General features: G+C 41.7%; 1 protein-coding gene across 1 annotated transcript; it reads left to right on the top strand.

The window, feature by feature from the left end:
• On the top strand, positions 1 to 20,667 carry MED1 (mediator complex subunit 1). Its single transcript, XM_019550283.1, has 17 exons — positions 1 to 195; positions 2,977 to 3,083; positions 3,961 to 4,039; positions 4,570 to 4,624; positions 4,755 to 4,887; positions 5,664 to 5,692; positions 6,201 to 6,272; positions 7,710 to 7,784; positions 8,875 to 8,948; positions 9,340 to 9,429; positions 10,567 to 10,678; positions 11,715 to 11,839; positions 12,001 to 12,119; positions 13,919 to 14,120; positions 14,327 to 14,422; positions 14,545 to 14,650; positions 16,621 to 20,667. The coding sequence occupies exons 1-17, from the start codon at positions 168 to 170 to the stop codon at positions 19,859 to 19,861; spliced, it is 4,743 nt and encodes a 1,580-aa protein (XP_019405828.1). The 5' UTR covers positions 1 to 167; the 3' UTR covers positions 19,862 to 20,667.
• Positions 20,668 to 24,976: the final 4,309 nt, after the last annotated feature.

Raw genomic sequence — 24,976 nt, 5'->3', positions numbered from 1 at the left:
ATTAGCTATGGCCGTTGGGATGGCGGCAGCGGCCGCGGACTGAGGCCCCTCCCGCGCGGGGGGGGGCCCGGCCGCGGGGGGCCGCTCGACGCGAGCAGGCACCTGCGGCCTGCCCCGGGGCCCGCCCCTCCTCCCTTCCCCGTCGCTGTCCTGCGCCCGCCTGCAGGATGAAGGCGGCTCAGGGGGGCGCTGAGGGTGAGTGTCTGGGGCCAGAGCGAGGCTGCGCCCCCAGTCCCTCGCTCAGAACGAGGCTGCCCGCGGGCGGGGGCGGGGAGGTGCCCATCTCCAGGGCAGGCGGCAGCCCACACATCCTCTTCCCTAGCAAGACAGCAGTTCTGTCCTCAAGTCCCCAGGGGGAAGAAGGACCGTCTCTCCCCTCCCAGAAGGTTTCAGGGCAGCATCCGTCTGTCCTTCAGGAGCATGTCAGGGACCCGTAGTGCATGGGTTGGTGCCCTGTCTGAAGCCATGGCTGAGGTGGCCAGAAGACAGGGTCCTGCTCTTTTACCTGCAGCCAGAATTGGGCACTGTGCTAGTCCAAACCCCTTGGTAGGGAGCACTTGCTGGTAGGTAAGAGGCTTCTGGTGTGTGCTGCTGCACCCGGATGGGAGAGGAGTGTATGTGGCAAGGATGGGATGTTTCACCTGGGGCTGAGCAGCCTCGTGGTTTACAGAATATGAAGGTGCCCAAACTGTGTTGGTTCAGGTGACCGTGTGGCACACAAGCCAGAATAGCTGCCTTGGGTTGAGATGGACCTTCATGTTGTGTGACTTGCAGTCTTATTGGCTGCACCTTTGCGAAAGGTGATGACAGCTGCCATTTGCCCCATCTTAGGCAAGTAGAGTAGATCCATTTAGTTGCTATCATGAAGTCAGTGCAGCTTTAAGTAGGGCAGAGTTTGGGAACATGTTCTGTGCAGTAAGGGAAATGGTTTCTAGAGCTTAGAGTTTTTATATCATTTGCCCCGTATACATCAAATAGGTATGGATTCATTCTGAGGGTTTCAATTCTGCAGTGTTAATTTGTTCAAAGATCTTTTTTAAACGTGTATCAGAAACAATGCACGGACATATTAAACACACAAATATAAGGCATATCTAAATCCAGCTCTTCTGCAAAACTAATAATCCCCATGCTTTCAATATAAATTAAAAAGAAGAACTAAAATTAATAGGTAGTCTGACAGACAGGTTACTTTTCTTTTCTTTTTTTTTTTTTTGGTGACATCTGGTACCAGCTGCTAAGTAGGGATAGTTGACTTCCTCAGTTTCTGAAGGAAATAAAAGACGATACTCTGGCTGAAATTCTGCTTCTGTTGATGTCAAATGCAGAACTTCTACTGCATCCCGGTGGACCCAGGATGTCATCCAGTATCTGGAAACTTGTACCATCCATTTTAAAGAACTGTTTTCTGCATGTGGACCTACAGATGCGTTCAATATTAAGTTTACGGTATAATATAATTCCCAAACTTAGTTTTGAAATGCTCCTAACCTATTTACACAAGTAGAAACTTGTGCCATTAAAGTTTTAATCCTAGGTTTACCTTGAACCGGACACCTCAGTTGAAGTTGCCAAAACAAACTGGGATGATTTTGCTTAAACTCCAGGGTCTAGCTTTAGAGAAGCCTGCTCCATATCTAGTGAAAGGGACACCAACGTAACACTTTTCTAAAAATAGTTTTATCCCCAGTTTTTACAAATATCACAGAAGATACTCATAACTAGGGAGTAAGGAAAACTATTTTCTCTGTTGTTTCAGCTTGTTTACTTCATGCATTTGATCATACCCTTTGTATAGTCAATAGCAGTGTTTCCGCTGCATCATCAGTTTCTCTCTAGTTTATAAGGTTCTTTTCCATTGCAGTAATGAAGACCAAAGCATTTTTAACACACAGTAAAAAGGCACTGTAACCCCCACCAAATAACAGAGAAATTGAGATGCATAAAACTTGTTCCTTAAGTTTTAACATTAACAGAACCCCATGGAACCCTGTTTGCTGGGAAGTGAAACTTAAGTTCCCAGTTTCATTGTGTTGCAGTATGCAGCTTGCTATCCAAATTCAAGGATACCTCTGTATCCTGTAGGCACCCACCCACAGACGATGCCAATCCATGGGTCACTAGTATGACTAAGATCAGAATGCCTTTAAATCATAGAAGTCCCAGCTCTCTGCAGCAGTGGTAGTTGTTGGCCTGTGTTGCATTCCAACCCTCACTGCCTCAATCAGATCCTTCAATATAAGTGGGTTCCAGCTGAAGTCTTCATAGGCTAGTGATTCACCCTTCACTGCGTGTTATGAAGGTATTTTTAAAAACAATTTAGACCAAAAATGTGAGTATAATGGCTCTCAAGAGTTGGGTCCACAGCTTCTTTCCAGGTGGTCAGTCCACAAATGAAAAATTTTGAAACATAGTTAGAGCATGATTAGGGTTTTGGGAGTGAGGAGGAGTCTGTGCAGAAGTATTTTTGCCTTATAAAGTTCTCAGCAGAACTCAAGAGTTGAAAAACAAACTGCATTTGTATGTTCAGTGCCAGGAGATTTAACCCCTCCTCTTCAAAGATCTGTTGCTACTTCAGGTCTTCCCCATGAGCCTTCAGCTGGTCTTTAAACCATTCTATGTCTGGAGAGATAGTGCCCTGTTAATTATATTGCAGTACCAATATTAAACAAGATGGACCATATGCTGCTCACGGATCAGACATTGGGAGTCTCACTGAAGCCTCAAGAAATCCTCAGTGTCTTAGTTGTATGGCCTGTTGTATGTTATTTGTAATATTTAACTTTTTAAAAGTGTGTGTGTATAATCAGTAAACAGATTTTTTAAAGTTGTGGTTTACCCTAACATTGAGATTGAATGGTAGATCTTTAGATGGAGATCATGGGAGTTTGTGCCTGTAAAAGTTTAGTGTTGTTTGAATTAACATTAAATTGCAGCAGGTCCTGACTGAGATGTCTTCTATAATTTGTCCCATAGAAGCAGAGAAGCTGAACAAGATGAGTTCTCTCTTGGAAAGACTTCATGCAAAGTTTAACCAGAACAGACCTTGGACTGAAACTGTGAAGCTTGTCCGTCAAGTCATGGTGAGAGTTTTCGAGAAACTGGTGATATTACATAGCCTTTTTATGATTTATACTTTGTTAGCACCTGGCAGCCAGTTATCTGAATGTACTTTACGAAGTATTAAACTTCAGGAGGAAGGATCCTGTTAGTAGTGCCCACGGGCCCCAAACAAGATTAGGGACCCTGTTTTGCTTGGGGAGAGCTTGTAATCTAAATAGGCAAGATGGCAAAGGGGAAGCAGAGGCACAAAGAGGTAAAGTATATTTATAGCACAGAGGGACAAAATGGAACATAGGTAGTCACATATAGAGTCTCACTTACAACCCCTGGAATACAGTCACTACTGAGAATTGAGGACCCTTAGGCAGATGGCTGTTAGCATGGTTGTGCAGCACAGTCTCACTTAGTCTTCATTTCTGATAAGAGTACAGCTGGTTTTGTGAAATAAAAATAAGACTATTTCAAATGTTAGACATGTTGCTCCTTTCTCAGTTGTACTTGTAATTCAGTGCCACAGCTCACTTGGCATGTTCATTGAAATGGTGGTAATGGGATGGAAAAAGTTACCTAGAGTCTTCATGCATTACAGAACAATGCATGCTTCACTGAATCTCTATTTCTTCCGGTAAATTCTCAGTTTTTGCAGTCCATTCTTCCAGATCACTCAGCAGTTTAAGGGAAAAAAAGGGAATTTCTAGAAACCTCTTTAAGTAGGCTAGCTTCCAGAGTGTACACTACTCTCCTTTTAGGGATCTAATTGGAAAAGTAATTTTGAGAGAGGATTTAATTAACTTTAAATTGTCTGAATAAACAACATTTGGCACTGAATAATGGTTATGATGACTCCATCTCACTGAACATTGCATACAAATAGTTGTATTCCCTCTTCTGATTCAGGAAAAGCGTGTTGTGATGAACTCCGGAGGGCATCAACATCTGGTGAGCTGTTTGGAGACTTTGCAGAAGGCATTAAAAGGTTGGCAAATTCCTTGAAAATATAACTATACAGATATATTCGCATGTGGTTTTTTGCATGTTTCACAACAGAACATGGTTGAATTATTAAACATTAAAACAAAACCTTATCAAACTTGTTTCATTTTGTGTTTGGGAGGTATGTGTGGATTTACTTATCACACACGTTTACTTCTTCCGTCAGTCACAGTGCTGCATTGTGAGTACCGACATTATACTTAAGGTAAATATTTTATTTTAGACTATTGTGCATGGTTCCAACCCAAACTGACTTGTCTGGAAACACAGAAGAAAATTTGTTTCCTCTTTATACTTGTGATTCTGGGCAATAATTATTTTTTTTGTCTTAAAAATTGTTTTGCCTATATTTTGAATGTTGTATATGTATACACACACACACATAGATGTCATGTTGCAGGCAGATAATGTCTTGTGTGGGAGTGGGTGGCTAGCTGAGACTGAATTAATGCCAAAGGAGTACACTGGGGGAATATAAGCTCAGATTAAACTTGCCTTTCTGTCTTGTTCTAGTATCATCCCTTCCCGCCATGACAGATCGCTTGGAATCTATAGCTAGACAGAATGGGTAAGTCGTCTTTCATGGCCAAGGCATTTCCTGTGTATCTGTACAGGATCATCGTAATCTCACTGCTGTTTCAATTGTTTTTTGTGTGCATCTCATTGCAATTTTTGTTTTGTTTTGTTTTGTATGTAAGCCTTGGATCTCACCTTAGTGCAAATGGCACTGAATGTTACATCACTTCAGACATGTTCTATGTGGAAGTCCACTTAGATTCTACAGGGCTGCTGTGTGATGTCAAGGTGGCTCACCATGGAGAAAATCCTGTGGTATGTATTACCAATAAAAAGGAGATGGGTAATGTCAAAGACACAGTCTGTCAATTTGTCTCCCCTCAGTACAAACTCAGGGAATTGATTGTGTGGAATATGTTTCTCTTGTCCTAACAAAAAAAAAATCCCCAAAAAACCTATTCTCACTTTTCCAGTAAAAGGTGAAACCCTTCATGGAGTAATTCCTTTTGATTCCTAACGGTGTTTATTTAAACTCTGTGCATCTGAATTGGGATTGCTTAAATAATAATAGTCCGTATTGTTCTTCAAATTCCAGTATAATCAATTGACAAAAAAAATGCTGTTTTTTGTTGTTCGTCTGTTTCCTTTCATGAGCTGGGAGGATGTTTTCATTATAAATCAGAGTTTTGTGAATAGATGATGTATAAACATGGAAGCCTAGTGTTAGGTACATTAAAAAGTTGACATGATTTTTTCCCCCCCTAGACTGCTGGTACCTGTATATTTTGTCTGAACTTCTGAAAAGCAAGACATGTTTTTTAGATGTGTATATATGGATATAGATGTTCAACATAAAGTCCTCAAGTTTGAAAACTGTAGTTTAACTGTAGTAGTAGCTTGAATTTGTGCTGGAAGTGGTTGACAGACAGGGCATTGGAAGCATACAGGTGCAGAGCAGGGAGTGTTAAGTTGCTTCTCAGCAAAAGATGATTTTCAGTAACCTCATTCTGTCCTTGTATTTTTTAGTCATGAAAAGATTTAAAGCAGATTAATTTGGAATGAATGCATTTTTCTTGTTTTTCTTGTTTCAGAGCTGTCCAGAGCTGGTGCAACATCTGAGGTGAGCTTAAACATTGTTCATTGCGTTCCTAGGATACTGATCAACAGCATTGTTTTGTGCCCTACACATTGTGGCATTCAGTAACTGTTTCCCCCCCCACACACACACACATACACACAAACACACATGCTACCACCCCAAAGTCTGTGTACTTTACAAAGGGTTTTCTGGCTATAGTTTGTTCTGTGATTTTTGAGTCAGATCATCATGCCTGCTTGTTGTATGATGCCACAAAATTGCCTTTGACCATTGTGCTTTGCAGAAAGATTTTAGGATAAGTTTAAAGGACCTTTTTTCTCAGTTACTTGGAAAATAATAATATCACTAAGCGAAATAATGATAGTATACTGCAAAAATTAAAGAAACACATTTTTCTCAAATTCCAGATAGCTCAAGTATATTCCTAACTGATTTAAGAACTGTTTATAAAGGCAATAATTCATAAAAAATTTAAAAAATCCTAATCTATTATAAATTACTTTAAAATTACCATTTTTTTTCCTTCTAGAGAGAAAAATTTTGATGAATTCTCTAAGCATCTGAAGGGACTTGTGAACTTGTATAAATTGCCAGGAGACAAGTAAGAATATAGCATTTACTATATTTAGTATTTTTGTTATGAGTGTGCAACAGTTCTGCAAGCCCTTAATCACGTGCTGTCGGCTTCAGTGGGAACATTTGTGTGTTTAAATGCATGCATAGGTTTGGAATAAAGGAGCCTAAGTTACAAATCTATAACACATTGTAATGTCATCTGTTTGGCAGTCCTTCTATTGTTTTGCACTAAGAGATTTGCAAACTGTTTTTTATTTTGTTTGCCATCTGTCTCCATGCATGCAGGAATACAGCATCTAAAGGATACTATCAAAATAACTATATTAACACATACTTTACTGAGACCCCAATTCTGTTCTAATTTATGTATGTGAGGAATGCCACTGTGTACTAATATGTACATGTCTGCAGAATGAAGGTCCACATTTTTACTGAAGGAATCTTTGTCATCTCATTCTGCGTGCATGGTCTGAATTTTCATTCACTTAATTTCTGGTTAAACAATGACGCTAAATTAATCAGTTTCACATTATTTTCTGTTCTGTTTTCTCTCTGGTTCTCACTGCTAAACAAGAGTGTTAATATTTTTTTCATTTGCTCTTAAATGAAAAAACAAAGTTTTCATGATGGGCAAAATTTAAAAAAAGCAAGCTGTAGCTCACACTCCTAAGTCCAAATAAGTGGCTTGGTTTTAAAAGTGCCAACTCTGGCACAGCTTTTGTTGACCTCAGAGAGAATAGGAAGTGCTCAGCATCTTTTGGAAGATAACTTAGAACCTTGCTGGTATAGTCATTAGAGAGTATTATGCCATTTTACATATAGGTCTATGCTCTCTTGATCTCAGAGCATTGCTGTCTAGCAAGGTTGCATCTTCTGGATGAACATATCAGATGAATTTATGGTGAATTACTACTAAACATAAACACTTTTTAAAATTTCCTGTACTGCTGTTTTGTGATTTTTATTTTTTTTTTAATTTATTTAAGAAGTGAAGATAGGTGCTCAAGTTCCTTTTTCTTACTTTTTTTCTCAAATCATGTAATACACAGAAGACAAATCAAGTATATATACTGACACCTATTTGCTTGATACCCCTTACCTGAAAACAACCATAACAATCAAACCTCCTAATATTTGAGACATCGTGTCATTCAGTTTTCATACATCTTTGCCACAATTTCAATGTAACAGTAACCTGAAAGAAAAATTGTATATTTTCAGTTGCTTTAATAACAGTACTGGGACAATTCAGGTTTTACTTCTAACAGTGGATTTAATCTGTAAAGCTGAGTAACTTTGAATTCTGTGTTAACTTTAAATGTTAAGGATGAGCTTTGTTAGAAAATACTAAAATTAGTCAGCTAGGAGTTCCCCTTGTTTGCCTGCAGATCAGGTTGTGTGTCTGAAGGTACTTATGCAGTTTCCTGAACTCTCATTTCTTTTTTCTCATTTTTTCCCCCAGCAAGCTTAAAACTAAAATGTACTTGGCTCTACAGTCCTTGGAGCTGGATCTCATTAAGATGGCCTCAATGTATTGGTAAGAACCTCTAAAATATGGATTTTTCTTCGTTATGCTATAGGTTTCATTGTCAAGTTCAGTCTCCATTATTGTTACTAGTCATTCATGAGCTGTATGTTGAGGAAAAATTATTTTGTATGGATTTGTGATATGGCAGTCAATGCCTGTTTATTCTGAGTTCCTGCTAAAACTGACACCAAGATTAAAACAATTCAGTACAACTGGAAATTGAGAGAGAATGCTCTAAATATTCATATTCATTGTTAGATTTAACTAATGACAATGTTTAACTACAGAATGAGCAGTTAAAATAGAAAGTGGAGTAGCACAGAAGTTTAGAATACAGATAGAAAAGGGGAGAGAGGGGAGAAGTTGACTAAAGCACTCTCTGACACAGCAACTTTGGCAGACATTGTTACTGGGGTGGGCACTGATTTCCCCTTCACTAATCCAGGGGTTGTCAACAGGGGTGTGCGTACCCCTGGGAGTACTTGGACTGGTTCTAGGGGCAGTGTGCAGACGGGCGGGGACAGAGCGCTACTGCCTCCCAAAAGAAGGGCCAGGGTGGGGTGAGGGCAGCAGCGCCCCTCTGTGGGGCAGAGAAGCTCGCATGCTGTGGCCACCTTCACCATACATCAGCCCAATGAGCTTTCCTGCCCCTCCCCTGCTCCTGGGAGGCGGTGGTGCTCTGTCCCCACCTGCCCACGCGCTGTCCCTGCCTCCCTGCTCTGTGTCCAGCCATACACACACCCCTCTCCACCCCCCCACCCCCCTATTGTCTAGCCACTAAAAAAAGGTTGAAAATGCCTGCACTAATCCATTGCAGAGGGGTTGTCAACAAAAGAGATTGGGAATCCCTAGCAGTCCTTGATGCATTCAGTGGACTGAACACCCCCTATGCTAAGAAGTGAAGTAATTCTCCTTTTTGCCAGTGCTTTTAGATAGTTTCCAATTATAGTGCAAAGTAAAAGGAACTCTCTTTTGCTTGACTTTGAATTGTGTCTGTGTGCTAGTGTCTCCTTTAGGGTTTTAGATTTCAGCTGTGTTCTGGCATCTTATAAACCCGTGATTCTCTTTCTTTTTCCCCCCTCGCTCTCTTTTTCTGAAGGCAAGCTACCAACGCAAGTCCCCTTGACAAGATTTTGCATGGCAGCGTTGGGTATCTCACCCCACGAAGTGGAGGTATTTCTTTTCCTTCTGTTTAGCAATACCAAAGGATTTGATAGACAGTTTTTATTTGTATAAACTAGCTTTTATTCAAGTGTATGGATCCATTATAGGAGTCTCCATTGCCATCCATAGACAAACACTAATAATGGATAAGAGTTGTTACAGTGGAAGTGGCAGCAGTTGATATATTTGTAAGAATCTCATTGTCAGTTTTTTTGCCAAGTATTTGTCATCACACTGGCTTTACAATACACAGTTTCTCTTTACTGGCATTGATGTTTTCTGGATGGAGTCACAGCGTCATACTTTGCTGAGAGATGACTTTGGTATGATTGCTGGTGACTATGAATGTCAAACTCACTGGAGCCACCAGCCCACTCATTGACATGCCCATTTTCCACAGGTCACCTTATGAACCTCAAGTATTACATTTCCCCATATGATCTGTTTGAAGATGATACCGGGGGCCCCATTGCTCTACATGATAACAATGGTAGGTCTTAGAGGCTGCTTCTGGTTGCTGATTGATTATCATATGTTAGACACAAGTGAGATTTTTTTTTTCAGCTTTATTCAAAGTTTTTTGTTTACATATTTCTATGAAGTAGGTGGCAAGAATTTGTTAGAAGGAGGCAGCTTTCTTATTGATTAAGCAACTAATTATATATTTTATAGAATTTCCATTTTTTGAGAAGAGTGTATATTCTGAAGGTAACCATGTTTATTCTTCTGTGTAAGCATAGAACAAAAATGGCCTTAAGTGAAGCATTTCCTTTACATAGGAGAATTATGCACTGGATCTTTAGCTGTGTGATTTGGCACATGTGTCTTTGCTGGTTCCAAAAACAAACTGATCTCTTCCCCATTTGGCGTAACAGGAGAGAATGAATATGCCAGGAGTGTTCCAAGAGCAGGACAGATATGGTGAAGTAGACCTCCGGCATCTTTGATCATCCACTGTCAATGTCCATGGTCTTTTATGGACCTTATGGCAGTGACAAAAGTTAGAGTAGGCCCTCTGATACTCTAAGTCTTGTGCTGGGGTTAGCTAGGCAGGGATCAGGGAATTACAGCTATGCACTTGTCACTCTTCAAAATGAGAAAATCAAGTGGCTGAGGACTTTAATAAGTGCACAAGTAAAACCTGGCTTACTCCTCCCTTTTCGTGAATATAATTGCTCTTTGAGGCTAAAATTTACTCCTGGGAAGATGATCAGAATGAAGCCAATGCATCACTTAAACCTCAAAATAGGTCTGGTTCTTTGTGCAAGGATGTGTTTCATCTTGGATGTCCAACTGTAGGTTTATGTCTTGACAATAAAACGAGGGTTTGATAGCATCTAGAGAAGGTGAAGTGATTTCAGAAAAATGATACACTGGGAATCAGCCAAAAAATGATAAATGATTGTGCATACAGAAACATAATCCATGCTTGCAAATCCATATAAAAGTAACAAGTAATAGACCAACACCCAAAATATTAAAACAGAACACTAAGTAGCACTTTTAAATTAGATTAGACCGTAAGATGCTACGTGCACAAATAACATTCACATGGAAGTAGTATTTAACTCATAACACTCATTATTGTTTGATACATTCTCTTTTTTTTCTTCCCTCCTTTTTCTAGTTCCTCGGTCTTTAGGCTTGAATGTATCAGTAACAATCGAAGGAACCTTAGCGATGTACAAACTCCCCATTGCACCATTAATTATGGGGTCCCATCCTGTTGACAACAAAGGGTAAGGAAAGGAGACATTGCCAGACCTTTAATAGTGGCCTTCTACAAAATCTAAGTGTGTCAGTATTTGGGCCCTCTTACAGTCCCTGGTGCGACTGTGATGTCAAGATGACTGCATGGTGTCTTATCATTACTAATATGATTTTGATGTTGCCCCTACTCTAAGAAATGACCTGCAGTGGAGGCACAATTAAAACATGTTTTTAAGGTGCTAAGTTAATGTCTTAATTTTTCATAAGGCATAAACAAGTTACCTGTTTGAGGATAAAGAATAAAATTTGCACCTAAAATTCAAAATATTTGCTCACTCCAAAAATATTTTTTTTGTATGTATTGTCATACTATCCTGACTTGCACAGCCATCCAACCTGCCTGTAAGTCAGAACTTGTGGTAGTCAGGGTAGATACATGCCTACTAATCTAGGTACAGGCAGTCCTCAGACTTGCGACAATTGGTTCCTGAAAACCACATCTTAAGTTAAAATGTTGTAACTCGGAACCAATTTTTCTCATAAGAAACAATGTTATAAATGGGGGATTCATTCCTGAACCAAAGCCCGATACCGTATTTTCACCAAAAATACCCCAGAATTTTGTACTCGATCAGTTACAGATGAGTAATATAGCTACATTAATGTATTTATATTGTAAATAGCAATCAAATTGATTTGGAAGGACTTCTTTGAGTTGACTTTGCTGAACTTTTAGAAGGGCTCTTGGTCGCGCTTTTTGAAGGGCTCTTGGCTGGAGTCTTCTCAAGAATCTTAGCTGCGGGTTTTTCTGGAGTCTTGTCCACTTTCTTAAAGAAAGTGTCCAAGGAAGTTTGGACAGTTGTTCTCCAGGGATATGAGTGACGCAGCGAACTTGTTCGCTGGCATGGCGTCACATCAGATTAAGCATTGTAAGTTGAAACTGACATCATAAAGTTGAAACGGTGTCAATTTATAAACTTTGTAAGTATGAAACATTGTAACTCGAAACATTGTAAGTCAAGGACTGCCTGTACAATATAATTTTACAAAAATTCACTGTTTTAGGACTCCGTCCTTTTCGTCAGTGACCAGTGCCAACAGTGTTGATTTGCCAGCATGCTTCTTCTTGAAGTTCCCACGACCTATTCCAGTATCCCGAGCTTTCATTCAGAAACTTCAGAGTTGCACAGGTGAGCTACTACTTTGTTATATAATTGCCATCTTTTTAAACATATTTTGTGCATACTGTTGAGAATTGGATTATTCACCTAACTATTAGGTCTTTTCTTTCATCGAACACTGGTCTCTTTAGCTGTATGATTTGTTTGTTGTATTGTATTTGTGTCCTCAGGAATTCCATTGTTTGACACCCCACCAACATTTGTCCCCCTGTATGAGCTGATTACACAATTTGAGTTATCCAAGGAGACAGATTCTGTACCTTTAAACCACAACATGCGCTTTTATGCAGTAAGTATGTCATGATGGTTGGGGAAACTTGAAGAAAGCTAGAAATGCTGGGTGTAGAAACTATCAAGGACAATTGTGTCTGTGTAGTTGTTGGTTAGGGCATGACTTTTGTATCAGCATAATATTATTAATACGCTCCTACTGTAAACAGAGTCATACCATATAGTTAAAGTGGCACGATTTTTGCGTGCAGGCAAGGCTTATGTTATTCTAGCACTGAATGCTAAAAGCCCCACCAAAACACAGTACCACAGTAGCTAAACTAGAAAGTTGTTCTGCTTTGAATGTGGACTTCTCTTCAAGTGGACTGCCACAACAGTGTTTGTTTGCAACTTTGGAATGCTTTATTCCATTTGGTATCTCAAAAAGGTTGTGTACTGCTGTGTCGTACTGTTAGTAAAAATACCCACCAGGCATGTGGTCTGTGTTCGTTGGGTTTTCTTGTTCAGTGCTTCCACTTGGCAAAGAATCATATTAAAAAAAAAAAATCTTTGGAGTGTATAAGCTAAATTGACCAGCAAATAGCAGCTGTTTGGTTTGATAACATTTCATAAAGTAACTCTTCAGGTTTGTACATATGCTCTTGGAACTGGTTCTTCCAAGGATAGGTTGGCCTTTTTAATTGTAGTTCTAGCTACTCGGTCCTCTCAAAGGTAGTCGAAATTATATAGTGTTCCGTATGTTGGCTTTATATTAAATCACTAGATCTCAATATGTGACTGTTCTGGCTAAAGACCTAGTAGCTAATTTATGATGGTAAAAGATTGGCATCTGTGTTGAAAGATGTAGTTTGCATTGAGCTTGCCAGTATTGTCTCAAAATGGCCAACTAAGGCTGCTTGCAGACCGGGAGGGGGAGGAATATGGCACTTTACTTTAAACTTGGAGTGCTTCCATGCCAAGCCCGGCACATGTCCAGAAGAGGTAGCACATTAGTTGCACACACCTTTCCCAACATCTGTAGAGATCAGGTGCTTCAGTGGAACTTCTAATAGCACCAAAAAGCTTTTCTGAAGTGCCCGATCTATACAGATGCTGCAGAGCCCAGTTGAAGTAACACACTGCTGCTTCCAGTAGAGCATTTTGGGTTTTTTTCCCCCATATCTGTCAGCACTCTAAATGTTCGATATTAATGTGGAATTATTTGGGTTTTGAAGGATGTGAGAGTCTTACTGCTGTTCAAATGAACTTTGTGCATTTAGTGCAGAATGAGGGAGGAGTGACTTCTAGTTGCAAAACTGAAAAAAGCATGAAAATTCAAATGTCACTCTGGCCAGAAGAACAGAAGTCTAATAACAAGTGTCCCTGGATTCTTTGCATAGCCCTTGCCCTGTCTCAATCATGTGACTTTTAAATATGCTACTTTATCACTTGGGGTGTAATCCTGGCTCCACAGAAATCAAGGACAACTCTCACTGGTATCAGTGGGGATGGGTTTTCATTTTTTGTGCTTCTCTTTCCCCAACTATGGAAAGGACACAATATTAACAACCTTATAAGAGGGTAGTGAAGTTACTATGTGCAGAAGTGCTTTGAGATCCTCCACTGGAAAACACTATAGAAATGGAAAGTGATGTAATAAATTTCATGGCAGCACTCTCTTGTTCTGCCTGGTCAGGTCTGTAGTCAGTTTATAAAAAGGTCTTATTTTCAGAACGTATGTCCCCACCATTTATACTGTTTCCAACCAAAAAGGTAGCTTAGCATGGCAAGCATTTTGGAGCTGCGCTTTCTTTGGCAGATGTCTATCACTACCTTGTATCCAGCACCAATTGGAGTAAAGCAGGGATTGTTTCTCAGGCTCTTCCAGGGCAGCAGCACTGCTATTTCCTGAACAAGGATGCTCCTCTACCAGATGGCAGAAGCCTACAAGGAACCCTCATTAGTAAAATTGCCTTCCAACATCCTGGCAGGGTCCCTCTCATCCTCAATTTGATCAGGCATCAAGTGGCCTACAACACACTGATTGGTAGTTGTGTCAAGCGAACCGTTTTAAAAGAAGGTAGGTGTCGCTTTGATTTTATTTTAGAGAAAATCTTGTGTTATTTTCTGTTGGTTGTTAGTATCAACACTGGGGAGTGGGAATTAGGAAACCCGGATTGCTTTTCTTTAGTGTTTTCTTATTCCTTCTTATATGAGGTTATTCAAGTTTGTGCCTTTGTTTATCACTTTTGCTGCATTTATTTACCAGCCTCCCATGTCTTTCAGATTCTCCTGGGATCCTGCAATTTGAAGTGTGTCCTCTTTCTGATTCCTGTTTTAGTGTATCCTTTCAGCATCCTGTGAATGATTCCCTTGTGTGTGGTAAGTCAGGTTCAATAAAAAGCATAAACGTGTTCCTAGATTGATTTTAGAGGAAGACAGGACTTTTCCCGTGACAGTCAGAAGTTTTATTTCTCCCAAATGCCTATTTCCTTGTCTTTCAGTGGTAATGGATGTGCAGGATTCCACACATGTGAACTGTAAACTATATAAAGGGCTCTCTGACGCTCTCATCTGTACAGATGACTTCATTGCGAAAGTTGTTCAAAGGTAAGCCATGCTTTTTTTATACTGCTATTAGAAGTTAGAGTATCATTTACAGAACATCATCACAGGATGCTGATTCTCCAGCTTTCATTCTTCAGAAAGATCAGATTGCCAACTCTTTTGGTTAAGCTACCATCTCCACAGTTACTTATAAAATACTATAAAAGGTTTGGCCAAAAAGAATGCCTAAATTGCTGAAAACTTGTAGCCTACCAATATTGAATAATAGAAGCTGCATCAAAAATCTAAACCAGGGATGCCAAACCTTTTTGCCCCCCTGGGCCAGATTAGCAGGTCTGGGTGCCAGTGTTGGGTCTGTCTGCAGGCTGGTTCTGGCTGGTGGGCCCAATCCAGCTCTGTAGCGCTTTAACGTTTGGCAGTGGGGAGCAGTAGCAGTATTGATTTTGATAATCAGTGGTCTGTGGCATTGATTTTCAGCCTTCTCAAATCCACATATAATAGTATTAAAACCAAACTTGCATTCTGTATCATAACACTTTGCGAATTGCACTGAAATAGTTCCATTTTTGGGTGGTGTAATCCTAGGAGCAATTTATCCTCTTGTTTATAGATTTGGGTGGTGAGGAGAAGTGAGGCCAGAGTAGTATTAATGCTGGAACTAAGTTTCTGCTATAACTGTAGGGCAGCAACTACAGAGCTTAATAAGTACTAATATTCTGAACTCCTGTCTTAGTTGTATTCATTTTCATGCCTCATACTGAAATTACTTTCAGAGTTTTCCACTGCTAGAGTTAAAAGGTCCTGATTCTGACACTTGAAAGAACCCTTTGGACCTGCCATTCACACAGATGTTTTATCACAGGGGTGTCAAATATATGGCATGGGGGTGCATGTTCCACAGATCCTGGGGCACCTGGAATAGGTGCATACTACACATGGTGCTTGCCCTGACTGGACTGCACCACATGCAGTGTCTACTCCAGCCAGTCTGGGACCCACCCTACACACAGCACCTGTGAGTGCCACATGCAGTGCAGGTCCTGGACTGGCTGGAACACGAGCCATTTGTGGTGCGGTTCCCAGAGTGGGCATCACATGTGGCACAGTTGCACTGGGGCAGGTACCACATGGAGTGCAGCACCTGCTCTGGCTCATCTGGGATCTGTGTTGCATGCAGCATGGGTCCCAGATGACTGGAGTCAAGTGCTGGATCCAAACTACTAGGGAAGTGGGGAGGAGGGGGGGTCTGTGGGTTTGATCTGGCCCATGGACTGGCTCTACACCATTCAACTGGTCCGCAGAGCCCAGGTGAGTTTGACACCTCATTTTTATCAGAATTATTCAACTCCAGGCAATATTGGAGGCATTTAGAACCCTACAAGTTGTTGTAATTATCTGTACCTATGAAGAAACTTTTCTTTGAGGTTCTCTTGTGTTCTTTATAAATATTAATTAATGAATTATCCACCTTCATGGGTGCATAGTATTATTTAATTTTACATGTGAGACAGCTTGAGGCCCAGAAATGGTAAATTGAGTTTGCCATGGTTAGACAATTGTTGGTAGCAGAGTGAGGAATAAAACCCCAGGTCACATTACTCATGCTCTTGTGTTTGAACTACAAAAACATTCCTTTTTCTCAGTAGGCAAATGTTACTCAGTCATTAATATATTAAAGTTAAATACTTGTAATAAGAAATGAAGGGCACTGTATTAATCCAGGTAATACAGAGAGGGACTGTTGTCTGCTGCCTGTAAATAGATACAGCCAAGCTTTAAACCCCTAAATTCCAACAATTCTTAACTCTCTTGCTGCCTTGTCCATTTGATGTTGGGCAAGTCTCTTTCCATTTGTATTAGACTTGTCCCCCCACCACCCCATCCTGCAAAATGGGAAGAGTTCCTACCTTGCTGGGCTACTACAAGCCCTTTAAAGGTCTAAGAATGCCTTACATGAAAGCTGCTATAGAAGCAAAATGCACGCTAAACCCTTTGCATCTTGTGTCTTGCAGATGTATGTCTATTCCTGTGACCATGAGAGCTATTCGTAGGAAAGCAGAAACCATTCAGGCAGATACTCCCGCCCTGTCCCTCATTGCAGAGACAGTAGAAGATATGGTGAAGAAAAACCTTCCCCCAGCCAGCAGCCCCGGGTATGGCATGACCACAGGCAGCAACCCAATGAGTGGTACCACCACACCAACAAACACTTTTCCTGGGGGGCCCATCACTACCTTGTTTAATATGAGCATGAAAGAGAGGCATGACTCAGTGGGCCATGGGGAGGACTTCAGCAAAGTGTCTCAGAACCCAATTCTTACTAGTTTGTTGCAGATCACAGGGAATGTGGGCTCTGCCATTGGCTCAAGTCCAACCCCTCCCCATCACACACCACCACCAGTATCCTCACCAGCAAGCAACACCAAGAACCACCCCATGCTCATGAACCTTCTTAAAGACAATCCCCCTCAGGATTTCTCCACTCTGTATGGGAGCAGCCCTCTCGAAAGGCAGAACTCATCTTCTGGCTCCCCCAGAATGGAAATGGGCCCTGGGGGGAATAAGCAAAAGAAAAAAAAATCACGCATACCGGCAGACAAGCCCAAGCATCAGACTGAGGACGATTTTCAGAGAGAACTGTTTTCAATGGACGTTGATTCTCAGAATCCAATTTTTGATGTCAACATGACCGCAGATACACTGGATACCCCTCATATTACTCCAGCGCCCAGTCAGTGTAGCACTCCACCTACTACATACCCACAGTCTATACCTCACCCACAGCCCAGTATTCAGAGGATGGTTCGGCTTTCCAGTTCAGACAGCATTGGAGCTGATGTTACTGATATCCTTTCAGATATAGCAGAGGAGGCTTCCAAGCTACCCAGTACTAATGAGGACTGTCCGCCCATCGGTACTCCAGTAAGAGACTCTTCTAGTTCAGGACATTCACAAAGTGCCCTCTTTGACCCAGATGTGTTTCAGACAAACAATAGTGAGAACCCATACACTGATCCAGCAGACCTTATAGCAGATGCTGCCGTGAGCCCCAACAGTGATTCTTCAAACCATTTTTTCCCAGATGGAGTAGATTTCAATCCTGACTTACTGAACAGTCAGAGTCAAAGTGGTTTTGGGGAGGAGTACTTTGATGAGAGCAGCCAGAGTGGAGATGCTGATGATTTTAAGAGCTATGCACCCCAGCCTCTAAGTACTTTGGGAGTGCAGGTGTTGGGGGGTGATGGAGGAGAAAATAAATTTAAAGGAAGCAGTCAGGCAGACACAGTTGACTTCAGTATTATTGCAGCTGCGAGCAAAGCACTGGGGTCCTCTGATATTATGGAGCATCACAGTGGAAGCCAGAGCCCTTTATTAAGCACAGGAGATTTGGGAAAGGAAAAGCCTCAGAAACGGGTAAAGGAAGGCAATGGTTCTGGGAGTAGCTTATCAGGGCCTGGGCTAGATGGTAAGCCAGGAAAACGCAGCCGGACTCCCTCTAGTGATGGTAAAAGTAAAGAAAAGCTTCCAAAACGGAAGAAGGCAGACACAGAAGGGAAGTCTCCATCTCACAGTACATCTAACAGGCCTTTCACTCCACCAGCAAGCACAGGTGGGTCAAAATCTCCTGGAAGTTCAGGCAGATCCCAGACTCCCCCTGGGGTAGCTACTCCTCCTATTCCAAAAATCACAATTCAGATCCCAAAAGGGACAGTGACTGTTGGCAAACCTTCTTCGCATGGACAGTATACAAGTAGTGGCTCAGTCTCCTCCTCGAGCAGCAAAAGCCATCATAGCCATTCCTCCTCTTCTTCCTCCTCCTCTTCTTCCACCTCAGGCAAAATAAAAAGCAGCAAATCTGAAGGGTCTTCTGGCTCAAAGATGAGCAGCAGCCTCTACTCGAGCCAGGGTGGCTCTGGTTCAGGACAGTCGAAAAGCTCAGCTCAGTCCGTGGGAAAGCCTGGATCCTCTCCCATCACCAAACATGGCCTCAGCAGCAGTTCTGGAGGTACTAAGATGAAACCTCAAGGAAAACCTTCATCGCTTATGAACCCTTCAATGAGTAAACCAAACATTTCTCCTTCTCATTCTAGACCTTCAGGGGGTTCTGACAAGCTTGCCTCTCCAATGAAACCTGTTCCTGGTACTCCCCCATCATCGAAAGCAAAATCACCTATCAGTTCAGGTTCTGGAGGTTCGCATATGTCTGGGACGGGATCAAGCTCAAGTATGAAGTCTTCTTCAGGAATGGGTTCCTCTGGATCCATGTCCCAGAAACCACCACCTTCATCAAACTCTTCAACAGCATCGTCATCTTCCTTTTCATCGAGTGGTTCTTCCATGTCTTCATCTCAAAACCAGCATGGAAGCTCCAAAGGCAAATCTCCCAGCAGAAACAAGAAGCCATCTCTGACTGCAGTCATAGATAAACTTAAACATGGGGTTGTCACTAGTGGACCTGGTGGCGAAGATCCAATGGATGGTCAGATGGGTCCGAGTTCCAATTCCTCAAGCCATACTATGTCCTCCAAACACAACATGTCTGGAGGCGAGTTCCAGGGGAAGCGGGAGAAAAGTGACAAAGACAAATCTAAAGTCTCTGTTTCCGGAGGATCTGTTGACTCTTCCAAAAAGACTTCAGATTCCAAAAATGTTGGAAGCACTGGTGTGGCCAAGATTATCATCAGCAAACATGATGGTGGCTCCCCTAGCATTAAAGCCAAAGTAACCTTACAGAAACCTGGGGAAGGTGGTGGGGATAGCTTGCGGCCTCAGATGGCCTCTTCCAAAAGCTACGGCTCCCCTTTGATCAGTGGGTCTACTCCAAAGCATGAACGTTGCTCACCCAGCCACAGTAAGTCACCAGCATATACTCCCCAAAACATAGACAGTGAAAGCGAGTCTGGCTCCTCCATAGCAGAGAAATCCTATCAGAACAGCCCCAGCTCTGATGATGGAATTAGGCCTCTGCCAGAATATAGCTCAGAAAAGCATAAGAAGCACAAAAAAGATAAGAAGAAAGTGAAAGACAAAGATCGTGACAGAGAGCGGGATCGTGACAAGGACAGAGACAAGAAGAAGTCTCATAGCATTAAACCAGAAAGCTGGTCTAAATCACCTATTTCTTCTGACCAGTCTCTGTCCATGACGAGCAGTGCTATTCTGTCAGCTGATAGGCCATCTCGGCCAAGCCCTGATTTCTTGATTGGGGAGGAAGATGATGACCTCATGGATGTTGCTCTTATTGGCAATTAATTTTTTTTTAAATTTAAAAGAGGTGTATACGGCACTGACTGGGTTCTAAAGATAGAAAACAAAGAACCATTCATTTTAGACCTACCACGCTTACCTTAAAAGACAATGTTATAAACGGCAAAAAGTATTGCTGAGGATATCAGAAACCTAAACAGAACACCTGTGACTGCTGATCTGTGATGGCAAATGGCATCTCAGATGGCAAACCACTTTCCTGACTGTGGCCTTGATCCTGCAGACACTTATACTCATGCTTAATTTTACATGTGTTAATAGTCCCCATGACAGTTAATGGGTACAAAATAAGCATGCGTGTAAGTGCAAGAGCAGACCCTAAATTGGTGCAAACACAAAAACCTAGGTTATTCTAGGAGAATCAGATTTTTACTGCCCCCCTTTTCCTGTTTCATCATAAGTTTTCTTTATTTTTAGGAAGTTTTAAGATAATTATTTTAAGGCATATTTTAATATTTGGGGCTTGGGTTTTTCTGTTATTGTGGGATGCTTTCAGGAAAAAAATTGCTTTTTAATTTTTTTTTTTTTTACTTCATCATTCAGTCTCTGATTCTTTGAGGTGCTGAGGTCCTTCATGTTCCTCTAGTATCAGCATCAAGGCAAAATCAGACACTGTGTTCTGATGAACAGTAAGATTTTATTCCGGGTTGAATTGATGAAGGATATTTGTCTGTGGTGGATTTTCTTTGTTTTAGCTATTTATTTATGTCCATATTTGAATGCCTTGTGCTGCTCGTTTTCATGCAGTCTTTATGTTTTAATTGTATGATTTAGGGCTCAAAAGGGACTTAGGAAAGTGGGAGTTTGATTAGAATCTGGGGACTTGAAAATCTCTGCACGTGTGCAGCCACTGTAGCTTTGGTGAAGTTGGTAAAATCTCAGGCAACATTGGAGCAAAATTAAGTTGCAAAGCAAATAGTGACCCTCTGGTTTCTATTATCTTAATCTGAGCACTGTTTGATTTACAGCCAATTAAATTCCACAGAATCCCTCCTATATACTTCATTTAGACAAACAGCCTTCACAGCAATGTGTTTAAGGCTGAATCCTGCAAACACTTACAAATATGCTTCACTTACTCATTATAAAAGTCCCATTGAAGTCAATGGAATTATTCATGTGTAAGCATGTTTGCAGAATCTGACCTTATTTTAAAATATTTTTTCTGTTATAATGGTGCCAAGGGCATTTTTTAAACTTTGTGCAGTAGGTTTTTCATCATCAGCAATGCTGTTAACACGCACAAGCATTCTCCCCCCACTTCTTGGGGGATTTTTAGTTCAGCAGTATGTATGAATCATTAATGTGCTGGTGTTAGTACTTAATGCTGCTAAAAAGCAGACCAGCATGGTCTGTTGTCTGTAACACTTCACAGCAATATAAGCAGCAACTTCCCCAAGTGGTGAATTTTCCTCTTTCCTAAGATTTCAGAGCAAAGGGCAGGCAAGGTCTCCTAATCCTTTTCCCTGACAAGATAAGAATGAAGAATTTATTTTATGAATGAAAGCAGTTAAAATGGTGTTCATGGGGAGGAGATGTGGAAAAGCCTTCATGCACTCAAATACAGTATATAAAAAGTACTGTGAAATCTTCTCGCATTAGATCTCATAGGCAGTCACACAGTCTGAAATTCTGGCCCCACTGAGTTTTGACGTTGACTTCAGTGAGGGCAGGATTTCACCTGTGGACTGGAGAATACTCTTTTTGTTTGGATTGGCAGTATGAAAAAGACCTTATTTTGTAGGTTTCCTTCAAACTACTGAAACTTCTAGTCTTGCATATAGTCCAACCCCTTGTCAACTTTCAGGGCAAACAGCTTATCTTTTCTGGGTTTGTCCAAAGCCAGTGGAGCATATATTATTTTGGCAGAATGGCTTCTACTCAGCTAGTTAGTTAAACAAATGGCTTTTCCATTCTTCCTGTCCTCAATTTAATTTTGTGATATATGTTGAAATGCTATTATATGGAAAGCAGAAGTTGTGAATTTCTCTTAACACTTTCTATAACTGGTGATCTCTCCCTTGTCGTATTTTCGAATCTTCATCCCTTGCTCCCAGTGGTCTGCATACCATAGTTTCCCTCTCACCAAAGCTCCCATCTTCATTTACTGAGATGATAGAAAATAGTAAATAAAGTCTAAACCTGGAGCAAATGACATTATCTTATGCAGCATCAGAATCGTATGACTGAGGTGTCTGCGAAGAGGATGTAAGAAATACAACACCGGATGGCTTTATCTTGAGACCCTGCTACAGCTGCTGCTTCTCGGAAAAAATACCTGTTCAGACTCCAACAGGTTGTCATCTGTTTTAATTTTGTCCCTCTCATTGAAGTTGCTTTGTTTTAAAAGAGCCTTTTGAATTGTTTTGGTTTGTGTGAAGGCTTTACAGAATCTGTTAGCACTTGTACAAAATTGGTGCAGGATTCGGGATTTCAAAGGGTGCTTAATTGGATTCCCATGAAACAAAGGAGTGATGTTTTAACAAAATGTAGAAGATTATTTTAAACAAAAACACTGTTCAGCTTCCCAAATCATACAGGTTTAAATTATAAGGGTATTTTAACTGAAATGGCTGAACATATTTCCTTCCCTGCTTACCCAAGACCCGAGTTCAATGTTCTAAATTGTTCCTGCAAAAGGTGAGCATTGCTAACACCTAAAGAAATACAGGGAACAAAGTTGCATCCTCTTTAAGCCTCTGTTGACATCAAGTGCTGCAAGAGAAACTGAGTCCCAACTGTGGTTATAGCAGGTAAACAAGGTTTTTGTAATCCATTGTACTGCACTATAATTTTTTCCCTTTGATTCATCATTTGTTTGACACTAAGTATGGGAGAAAGATAACTATTAAAAGTCAGACAACAGATGCATGATGCTTCCATTGCACTGATTAGAAATGAGGTACACGTGTCAATATTCCACAGACATTTTACATGTAAAATGCTTGGTCTCTCAAAAATGTTTTATTTTAAAAATATTTTTGCTTATTATCTACAATATTTTACATCTTTCAGTATTGGAAAGATATATGTATAAACAAAATAAAATAAGCCAAACCTTTTAATCTCAGGTTAAGAAATGTACATTGAGATTAAAAGAAAATGGTTCTTTCCTACATGGTCATTATGTAAATATGTGTCTTGAAGTTTGCTTTTTTGTGGGCAACTGTGTAAATATTTCCTGCTAATTTTTTCATTCTTTTTTGATGTAGAGTGTACTTTCAACTTTTTGGAAATATTGCAAAGAACATGTTTATTTACATGCAAATAAATTTCTTTGGTAAGAATGTTTGTGTCACTTTTATTGTTTAAGAGGACATTCTGCCTCCCTACAGCTGTTTTAACAGAAGTGTGTGAGTTGAGGTTGTGAGTTGAGTTCTCACATCATGGGACAGATGCTTTTGCCTCATTTAATGTTTGTGCTTTGCTGTGGCTATACCACCAGAATTCTCCTGTACCCTCAATATGCAAAGTGTAGGGTTGTCCCTGAAATATCCTCTATGCAGAGGACATGCTAAGAAGAGGACAAGGCACTAAGCATTGGTAGATTCTGATCTGTGATAGTAACCATTGGTAGACTGATTTTATGCCAGGCCTGCAGTGGACAAGAATCAGTGGATGCTGCTACCTGTTTCTCATTTTCCAAACTATCTGCTGTATTGTATATCCTGAAATCATAGCAACAGGTCTTGGCCAGTAATTTGCATTGCTTTTTCTTAGAATTGCATCCTTAAACTGATATCATAGCGGAATAAAGAAATCTTCCTTCCCTAATGATGTGCCACTTTTGAGGCTAGCCCTTTCTTAAGAGAGAACTGAAGGCCTAATGGCATTTCCACCATTCAGAGGAACTTTGTTACTAGTTCTGGTAGAACATGTTGCAGCATGCTCTGTACATGCAAGGAGGCACAGCTTCTGTTCAGGCTGGTTAAGAAAAAATCACTGGAAAGAAGATAATCTTTTTCCGATTTCTTAGTTGGCTGAATAAAAGGTATCATCTCTGAACCAAGAGTTCTAGAGTTTTGCATTTATTTTTTGTCTCAGACCAACATGGCTACTGATTACATCCCTGGAAAGGAACTGGCATTTATCCAAGTCAAGTGGCAGCTAGTTAGGTTTAGGGAAGCAATGCATCCCTTTCAAAAGTCAACGCATTTGAAAAGATCAAGTTTCTCTCTTAAATGGCACAAGGCTCTGTTGTGGTTGAAGGGCCACCTGCCTAGAGGCTTGTCAAGAACCACTGGATCATACAACTTGCAGGTGCAGGCAGATAAGAGTGCTCGAAGTATGTGCTAGTAGTGACCCTGTCCTGTTGTGTAAAGAGAACCTTCTGTAGGCCTCTCCAGTCTCAAGTGCTTTGTGGTCATAAGAGTTTACCGTTTCACATCCCAGTCATACAAGTTCAGTCCTGCAATCCTGTTGCTACAAGATGTGCCCAGCTGAGCGGGCTGCAGAGACTCGTCTGTGCCTGTTTCTCCTGTTTGTAAAACGGAGCACGAAGAGGTGGCTTCTGCCTCCAAGCCTACGTGTCTCCCTGCTGCGGACCGCGTTCAACTGACTTCCCCCCGCACCCGCCTCTGCTGTGGTGCAAGCCCCGTCCTATTTAAATCCCCCACCACGCTTGATTTTCCCGCGGCTGTGACATCGTGTCGATGTCACATCCATCCGCCATCTGATTGGTGGCCGGCTCCTCCCGGAAACTGAACGGGGAGCGGAGTCAGGGCAGCCCCGCGGGGCGGAACGTGTCAGCCTGGGGTGGCTTCTCCGCTCCCCCCCACCCCACGGGCAGCGCTTCTCGCACCAGTTGGGGGAGCTCCCCCCCCGCCCCATGCAGTAGCGCACGGGGCCGTTGTCCCCGGGGCGAAGCCCGGGGCGCGACTGACAGACGGGAGCAACCGGGAAGCCTGGGGCGGGTTGCGGTGTCCCCTCCCACTCCGGGGCAGCCCCCCTGCCAGCCAGCACGGCCGCCCGCCGGAGGAAGCTGCAGCCCCCTCGTGTGTGGGCGGGTCGCACCCGCAGGCTAGTGTCCCTCGCTCCAGAGCGGGCGCAGCGCCCCCCGGGCAGGTGGGGGCGGGACGGCCCAGGGGTGCGAGCGCGCAG

Source organism: Crocodylus porosus, unplaced genomic scaffold (assembly GCF_001723895.1).
Source record: "Crocodylus porosus isolate Cpor-Errol unplaced genomic scaffold, CroPor_comp1, whole genome shotgun sequence".
In the NCBI taxonomy this organism is placed as follows: domain Eukaryota; kingdom Metazoa; phylum Chordata; order Crocodylia; family Crocodylidae; genus Crocodylus; species Crocodylus porosus.
This window is presented reverse-complemented; position numbering and strand designations above follow the sequence as displayed.